The sequence below is a fragment of the Gekko japonicus genome, unplaced genomic scaffold (genome assembly GCF_001447785.1).
Source record: "Gekko japonicus isolate JY-2015 unplaced genomic scaffold, Gekko_japonicus_V1.1 scaffold978, whole genome shotgun sequence".
Lineage (NCBI taxonomy): Eukaryota > Metazoa > Chordata > Lepidosauria > Squamata > Gekkonidae > Gekko > Gekko japonicus.
In genome coordinates this window covers 508,205-517,232 of record NW_015161980.1, presented here as the reverse complement: position 1 = coordinate 517,232, position 9,028 = coordinate 508,205, and the positions used below count along the sequence as shown (strand labels likewise).

At 44.4% G+C, this 9,028-nt stretch overlaps 1 protein-coding gene across 2 annotated transcripts in view; it reads left to right on the top strand.

The window, feature by feature from the left end:
• The window catches only part of CCBL2 (cysteine conjugate-beta lyase 2), a 52,720-nt gene that overhangs the window by 25,662 nt on the left and 18,030 nt on the right, over positions 1–9,028 (top strand). For both annotated transcript variants that reach the window (XM_015429777.1, XM_015429778.1), the window contains exons 5-7: positions 1,529–1,615; positions 4,012–4,140; positions 4,249–4,369. In XM_015429777.1, the coding sequence (XP_015285263.1) occupies positions 1,529–1,615; positions 4,012–4,140; positions 4,249–4,369 (337 nt within the window). The remainder of the gene's footprint in view (positions 1–1,528; positions 1,616–4,011; positions 4,141–4,248; positions 4,370–9,028) is intronic.

Below are 9,028 nucleotides of genomic sequence, written 5' to 3'. Positions count from 1 at the left end.
CCTAGGTTTAAACCTTTATCCTTTGGCACACAAAGCATGGTCTCTCTACCATCAGTCCATCAGTGTCAGCCTTGTCTACTCAGACTGGCAGTAGTTCTCCAAGGTTTTATGTAGTGGATTTTGCCCATGCCATACTTTGTTTCTGAGCCGTCGGACCTGGGGGCAGGGGGAAGGATGTAGGAGGGCTGCTTTTGTTTATAATGCAAAAGCATATTACCTCTTTCTAACAACATGTGTCCATGCAAGATGTATATATGTCCACTGTCATTTGTGAAACGGGCTTCTGTTTCCCTGGATGGTGAGCAGGAAGAGAGGGAAATGACAACAGATATGTTCTTGATATGTACACAATCCAGCCAGAACACTTAACACTTTACTCATGTTTGTGCTGCACAGCATTATCCTGGTTGGGAAGAGACATATGACAGTGTATTTAAATTTTAATTTTGAAAGAAGGTTACTTCAGAGGGACAGGTGTAGTTTGGTGCAGTGTGCTGGAAGTGAACATCATCAGAAAGGGTGGTGCTTGGGAAGTGACATCACCTGCCGTTTGACCTGGAAGTGACATCACAGGAAGTGACATCACAGGAAGTGACATCACAAAAGTCTCTTGGCTCCACCCCCAAAGTCCTCAGATATTTCCGAAGTTGGACTTGGCAACCCTAATTGTGGTGCATTTGTGCACCTCTTAGGGTTTCCCTGGCTTTTCTCCCATCTTTAGTAAACCTGGTTTGCTCCAAAGTTTTGGGAAAGATCATGGTAAAACACGGAAATACTGCTCACCCTAAGTGCCTGCAGTTAAAAAGTAAACCTCACATAACTGTGAGTTAAGTTGCCAATGCTGTTCTCTTAGATTCTTTTGTCTTCCTTGTTCTTTCCTCTATTCACTTTCTATTGTGTAGTGGGTTGCCGCATGTATGGATGACAGAGACTGGCGTAGTGCATAGCATGCTTTATTAAGTACACATCAAGAACAAGGAGCAATGGCCGGCAGGCCAACTATATACACAACCAGGGGACACACCCCTGGGTCCCATTGGCAGGTTTGAATCTCCCGCCACAGTCCCATTGGTTCCCCCAGTGGAGGGACTAGGATCCTAGTCCCTATTGTTATGCCGGACTCAAGCTCAGGAGTGTGCGCTGGCCTCTGGTGGCGGTCAGCGGACACAACACTTTCCTATTTGTTCTCCTTATTATAAATCCATACTTCTGTCTTGTTATCTTTCATACATAGCTATAGTTCTTTGATCCCAAATTGTTAACTTGTTGCCCCTTTTTGGCCACATCCACTTGTAATGACTAAGTTGAAGTAGCTGTATTGTTTAATAGTAGAAGCTCTTGAGTATATCTAATGTCTAAAATACTGTCCATGTTGCTGATTCAATGAACTGGAAAATTTAAAAAACAGTTTTCTTTGCTAGATACCTAGAATTAGCACTGAATCAGATCAAGATGCTCATTCTGTCTTTGCAGAAAGACACTGATCACTTTTGTTTGGCCATATAGCTGATTAATCTCTTTATTTTAGGTAATAATAATAGAGCCGTACTACGACTGTTATGTGGACATGGTGAAGATGGCAGGTGCAAAACCTGTCTGTATACCTTTGAGATATGTGAGTATTTTTGATTTTTGAAATTTGGAATTTTTTTACAGAGTACCTTATATTCATCGGGACTGTACACACACACGCAACAGAAAGGTGGCCCTGTGTTATATAAAGGCTATGCTAAAATAAATGTTATTAGTCTTTGCTAGTCGCCACTGTACTTCTGTTTTATTCATTGGGAACAGTGATTGTGAAGCTGCTCTGTTAGGCCTAAACTATATTTGACAATGTCTACTGGTTGGACTTGTGGCTGCCACCATTTTAAAGCAATTTAAAAACACCGTGAGGGCCCAATATTGATTGTGCCTGCAGCATGGCAGGCAGAGGTGGTCTCTCCCCCCCCCCCATTGCCTTTTCAGGTGTTGAGATGGCATCTCCCCTGGTGTCGTGAGCGGCGACAATGGCGCTGAGTCCTCACCCGAGTTGGCATCGCAGCCAGAGGCGCTGGCATTGCCAGAATCAGAAGCCGACCCCTCTGACTCCTCACAAGTTGAAAGCTTGCCTGAGCCTGTAAACCCCGCACCTGGTCCTGCAGCAGCCAAAGAGGCACAGGTGCAATTGGGGAGCTCGCCTGACTCACTTCTGTGGGTGGTTCAGCTAAGGGAGCAGCTCCGCAGAAACTTAGCCACCCGCTGTTGAGATGCACGCTGGCAGGGAAGGTGAGGGCCAAGTCCTGAGTATTAGCAGGAGTGCCGCCGCCACCATGGGAAGCCCAGCTGGAGGCCTATATAACTCTCACTCAGGATTGGGCTCTTGTGGAAGCAACAAGTTGCCTCCGTGCGTGCCTCACATCCACCTTCGGCTCCTGTCCTCATACCCCCACTCTGGCTCGGATTCCTGACCCCTGCTTCAGACAACCCCGCTTTTAGATGCATGATTTGGCTCTCGCTCTAACTCTCCTGGCAACGACCTCGGACTGGACTTAACATCTGCCTCTTAGCCCAAGCCCAGCCCGTGACACCCGGCAGTGATTTTAGCACCTGAAAGGACGGTGGGGGTCTCCTGTGCACCGATCAAGATCAGGCCCTCATGGCATCTTGAAAGGGCTTTAAAATGGCAGCAATATTCCACAGGTCAGACCTGTGGGTGCTGTCACGTTTGATTTGGTCTACTTATATATTACTAGCTTCCAGTTCTTATAATCCAAGTCATAGTGATAGCGTACATTTTTTTTAAAAGGCTGGATGAAAAGGTTAAAGAAAATAAGTTTTTAAAGCAAACTGTAAGTTTGTTTTCTGGTAGAAAATGTACTAAATACCGGGATTACATCTTCATCCTTCAGTCCCATCCTCTAGCGCCCAGTCTCAATGACTAGTAGTATGTTAATAGTGCCCCTTTGCCATAGTATCAAGAGTGGTAAGGGAAGGATTTAAATGCATGTAGCCTTAATGATGCAAGGAAACGGCTTGCCTGTGTTCCTGGAAAAGAAGGGAATCTGGACGGGAAGCAAAAACGGCATTGAAGCACATTGTGCAAGAAATTCTGATGTGGTTGTTGCTGTGGATGACTCCTAATTCTGTACAATTTGTTTGCGGTGTTTTTTTTACCTGATCTGGTGTAGATATGGAGGAGGACATTGACTCAGGAGCTTTATCACTCAGAAGTTCCAACAAATGACATGAATGGTTGTCTTGGTGGTTGGAGTCTGATGAGATTTTTGTGCAGCTTTTGAGCTATATTACATCTAATGTTGAGGATCCATGAAATTTAGAAAAACAGCAGTGGGGGCCCCCAGTGTGGTTTGGGGATGCAATACTGAAATAAGGAGAGGGATTTATATTACCTCACCACTTGCTGTTTTCCCATTTAAAAATGCCTCTTGTCTCCTGTCTACTTTAAGCCTGGTGGGGAAAAAAGATGAGTATGTGTCTTTGCCCTGTTGGGCCTTAAAATAATGTGGGTGTGGGTGTGCATTTTTTTGATTATAGCAGTGGCATCAGGTGAAGGAGAGTTAAATTCTTCCCCCCAACACACATATTCTCCTAGGACCCTGGCCGACAGCCATATTCCCCTTCCCCACCCATACATACCAATGGCTGGTTTTTTGCTTTTAATCATGTGTAGGTTGGCCCAGTTCCTGTATTGTGTATAATACAATTGCTTTCTTTGCAAGCCTAGCAGTAGTAATATGGAACGTGTAAGGAAAGTGTATGGGGAGGGAAGGCGGCATGGTATAGCCTGATCTCATCAGGTCTCAGAAGCTAAGTGGGGTCAGCACTTGTAAGGGAGACCTCCCAGGAAGACTCTGCAGAGGAAGGCCATGGCCAAACCACCCCTGCGTCTCCCTGGCCTTGAAAGCCCCTTGCTGGGGTCACCATAAGTTGGCTGTGACTTGACAGCACTTTACATGCACATAAGGAAAGTATATACAGCTCAGTGAAATATATATTTTTATGTCCTAGAAACCTGCAGCTGGAGGAGATGTTGCCTCTAGTGCTGACTGGGTGTTGGATCCTGCTGGACTTGCGAGTAAATTTAATCCCAAGACAAAAGCTATTGTACTGAATACCCCTCACAATCCTATAGGAAAGGTGAGAGTCCTGTTTTTTCAGCCTGGTAGTTAAATATAATAACAATATTGCCCCTGAATGCATTGCTTAGTACACTGTTTCGCTTTTCTTTTTTTTTTTTTTAACAAGGTCTATACAAAAGAAGAGCTCCAGAAAATTGCTGATCTCTGTATTAAGCATGACATCTTGTGCATCAGTGATGAGGTGTATGAGTGGCTGGTATATACTGGAAAGAAGCACATTAAAATCGGTATCAAGAACTTGAAGTTGTATGGATGCTGGTTCATGGGAAAACTTAAACATATAATTCATAAATTATTCTACAAATGAAACATTTTCTCTCTCCTTAACGTGATTTTTTTTTAAAAAAGAAATGTATTAGTTTATTACTTTTCCTATTAAATTGCTTGTTTCAAATATAGAGCATTGTGTATTTTGCTCATGAAGTAAGAAGTGGCAGTGTGGTAATATTAGGTCTGCCATAATTTGAGCACATGAAATGAAATAATATGAACGAAGGCAGACTGAAATTGAAATGTTCCCATGCAGAAGGCATATCGCTCCAGGCTCAGGAAGTAGCATTGTACCTCATGGTATTAAGAATGTCAGTTGGCGCAAAATTTAATGAAACATCATTGTGAAGAATCAAGTCCCCAACAATATTAAATGAATTCAAGATTTATTGACAGCTAACTGTTTTTAACTGCTACACCTTAAGGGAACATTGTGGGGCTAATAGCTTTTCCAGGCATAAATTGGATCTCGTGAGGGATTTCTGCAGACGAAACAGGTGTTTTCCCCCCTCTTGTTCCACCCTCCCTCCCCTGCTGCAGACCGCTGGCTCCCACAAGAGCAGCACTGGAGGGAGATTTGGGGCTGCAGTCGGGGAGAGAGGTCCTGTTCTGTAGATGAGAATTCATTCAGTCCACAGAAATCCCTGGTGGATTCAAGCCAGTGAATCTCGGCAACTGCACACTGCTGACCAGACTTCTCTCTGGATCTGGACAAACTTTCATTGCTAAACAGAGGCAGTGCATCAAAGGAAGTTCCATCCAGGTCAGGAGGGGTGTTGGCAACAGGAAGCAGAGCGCACTGAAATGCATGTTCATGTGTGAAGCTTCTAGGATTGTGGGGGTTCTGCTGTAGCACAACTCTGAAATTGGTGGTGGGATCTCCAGAAACCCCAGTGCTTTTTTGTGCTGCCCAAGGCTCTTGTTAGAATCATGATCGTCTCATGTTGCAGTTAAAATGAATATATCTTGCTTGCATAGTTGCAAGAGAGAAATTTAATTTTTTTTAAACAGCGTAGCAAGTTGTTCTTTCATATGTGTTTAGTTCATGTTTCCTGCTGCATTTCATTAGATGGAAATAATTTTGATTGTTAAACCAATCCAGTAAACTTCTTGCAGTCACTTCTGTTTTGTGGAAGTGTGTAATTATCTCCCACTCCCAATCATTTAAGAAAGATGACAATCATTAGTGAACACAGAATGGATCCCTTTATAAATACCCAAACAGGCTGCATTTCTCCAGTCTGGCATCACCCACATTTTGACAAGTGTTGTGTTCTAGCCTATAAACACTTGTCTGCTCTAATGTACTACTACAACTATATCAATAAAAACATGTTGTTTTATAAAATTAACAACTTCAGAAAAGCTTGCTGTGAATCATATAGAACAGGTTTCATTTAGAAGTATATGACTTTATTAAAATCAGTTACTCTAAGCACCCTGACTGGCTGCATTCTAAATGCTGATTCTTTTTAGGCATCTTGACATGTCATTTTATTTTGATTGTGTCACAGGCCTAGCTGTTGCAGGCATTTCATTCAGTTATATGATAAATGTTTATATGTATATATGAACACTTTGGATGCCGTAATATATCACTGTCCTCTGACAGATCTTGGAGAAAATAGAAAATGTTGTTTCAATTGTATCCTTGTTTTTTTCCACTTGGGATAAATATATTCCTGATGGATATAAAGCATTTTATCATACCACAGCAAATTTGCCTCAAATAAGTCAATGCTGCTGAGTCAGAGGCTGTAATCCTAAAGACACACCTGGGAGTAACATGGAACGTACTTCTGAGTAGACATGCTTAGGATTGTTCCCAATACCAAGACTGTTAGCCAGAAGTGCTTGTTTGCTTATGTACTCGTAACCTCCAAACCATAGACCTACATGCAAATAGTAGTGATGTCATAAACTAAGCAGAGCTACTGTTCCTAAAGAAACCTTCAGTTCTGTAGATTTATGTGAGGAGCAGAACACAGATCCTGCCCCTCCCCAAGAGAGAGATGTTGTCATATTAAGCTCCACGTTTCCCATCAGCTATAGTGACACATCTCTCATGGTGAAAAATGCAAAATGAATATTTATCAACCTACAGCATCTTGTGGTAGTTCTCTAATACCTGTCTAGTGAGATTGCCAGTGATCATAAAATGAGCATAGCTTTTCTGCTGTTGCCTAGGTGGTTTCCTCTAGCGTAGAATACTTCATCATGTCTCTTATCTGGCTTGTGAACAAGCGGGAGCTTCACATGAGTAATGATTAGAGTTCCATTGACAGATTTAGAGCTTGCACATTGCAAGTGAGTATTCTCCTGCCATCTCAAGTACAGATAGTGCCAATTTGGCTAATATGTGTATATGGTGCCTTACTAATAGTTCTTGGTGCCTGTTCAGTTATAAAAAATACACTTAGTCCCAGTAAAGCTTCATGTAAAGTCTTGTCACATGGCAATGCTAATCTTTGTTTTAACTGTGCTGGGCTTCCAGTATGAAATCAGTAGACTGCCTTATGCTCACTGACTGTCCCTACAGTGGTTTAAATTGCTCCCTCTTTTTGTCCCTCAAATTTAAATTCCCTCTGTGTGGCAAAATATGTGCTACCAAATTTGCAATTAATTTCCCATACCGGACCTGTAAAAATGGAATTGAGAGTTTTTTGGCATGTGGAAGTATTTGCCCCACAAGTAGACTATCAAGTCGTTTTTGCTTTTCATTTAATACACGCCTCTGCAATCTGTGGAGTAGGATGGCTTGCAACACTGAGCCATAGAGATACACATGGGCCACACAGGGATGTTGGTGGAAATGGAAAGTATCTTCTGTTCTCCATCACATGGAGCAACAGTTTACCTTACATCCTGTTATAACATGCTGTGTTCTTACAGCTGGAAACTACTGGTGTTGTGTGTAAGGGTGTGCAACCCCCCCCCCCCAGTATTTTCCATATTCGGGTATATTGAACCTGAAAAATATTGGTATTTCCTGATATTCCCAAATGCCAATATCGATTTGGATTTGGTCAATATTTGGGAAACCCATTTTTTTTCCTGGCTCCATTATAGTCAATGGTCCCCATAAGGTATAATGGAGAGTTGATCAGGGGGTATCTGGGGATCTAGAGGGGGGCTGTAGAGGCACCAAATTTGCAGTATAGCTGCTGGTGCTTCTACCTCAAACCCCCCCCCCCATTTCAAAAAGATTGGACCAGGGAGCCAATTCTATGGGCTCCAGAAGAAGGTGTCCCCATCCTCCATTGTTTCCAATGTAGGAAAAAGGCATTCAAAGGGATCACAGTCCCTTTAAATGCCTTCTCCAAGCCATGCAACTCTGCAGTGAGTGAACTTCGAAGGCATTTAAAAGGCTCGCAGTCCCTTTAAACACCTCCAAGCAGCGAGTTCATCCAGAAGGCATTTAAAGGGACAGTGAGCCCTTTAAACACCTTCAGAGTTCACTTGCCACAGAGTTGGGCAGCTTGGAGAAGGCATTTAAAGGGACTGTGATCCCTCTAAATGTCCTTTAAGTTTGGCTATCTGGTGGTCCTGAAAATCCTGAATATTTTGAGGATTTTAAGGATAACCAAAATACAGCCCCAATTTAAAATGCCAGATGCACACTCCTAGTTGTGAGGGAGGACTGGCAAAAAAGCACAATGTGACCTTGTTACAATAGTAACTGTTACTGCATATTATGTGAGAGAGGGAGAATATTTGATAATGTGTGTCTGTGTTACGTGTCATCGCTTCCAATTTATGGCAGGAATAACTGATCTCCAGAACATCATATCATTAACAGTCTTGCTCAAGTCTTGCAAACTGACGGCTTTATTGATTCAATCAATCTAATTATTAGTCTTCCTCTTTTCCTACTTCCTTCAGCTTTTCCTAGTATTATTGTCTTTTCCAGGGATTCTTGGGGTGCTGTTTTTGGTTAAATTCTTGTATCATCTACGACAAAACAGTCAGAGCCTAATTGCACTGCAAGGAATAACTGCTGTAATTTTCTTGTGACTGTTGCACTTGTATATGGGTTTTAGAGAACACAAGGGGGGGCCGCGATACTCGCAGGGGGCTCTCTCTTCCCCCCTTCTCTCTCTTCCCCCTCAGTCTCTCTCTCTCTCTCTGTCCCCCCTTCTCTTTCTCCCCCCCAGTCTCTCTCTCTCTCTCCCCCCCAGGCTCTCTCTCTCCCCGTTCTCTTTCTTCGCCCCCCAGTCTCCCCCCTTCTCTCTCTCCCCCCTTCTCTCTCTCCCCCTTCTCTCTCTCCCCCCCAGTCTCTCTCTCTCTCTCCCCTTCTCTCTCTGCCCCAAAGGCGCATGTGGCCGCCGGGCGCCCGGCCTGGCTCGGCTCTCTTGCCTCGCAGCGCCTCCCGATCCCGTCCCAAGGCTCGGCTCTGCTCCGCCCCGGGGAGGGGCGCGGGGAGCGAGGGGGCAGGCCGGCCGGCCGGCTTCCCAGGCGGCGGCTCCTTCTGTCGCGCCCGCCCAGCCTCCTCGCCACCGTCTCCTCCTGCTGCTGCTGCTGGCGCGCTCGCCTGCCTCTTCCTCTGCCCGCCCGCCGCGCGCCATGGCCCTCCACCTCTACGCCGCACTCCCCGCCGTGGCCCGCGCCGCCTGGGG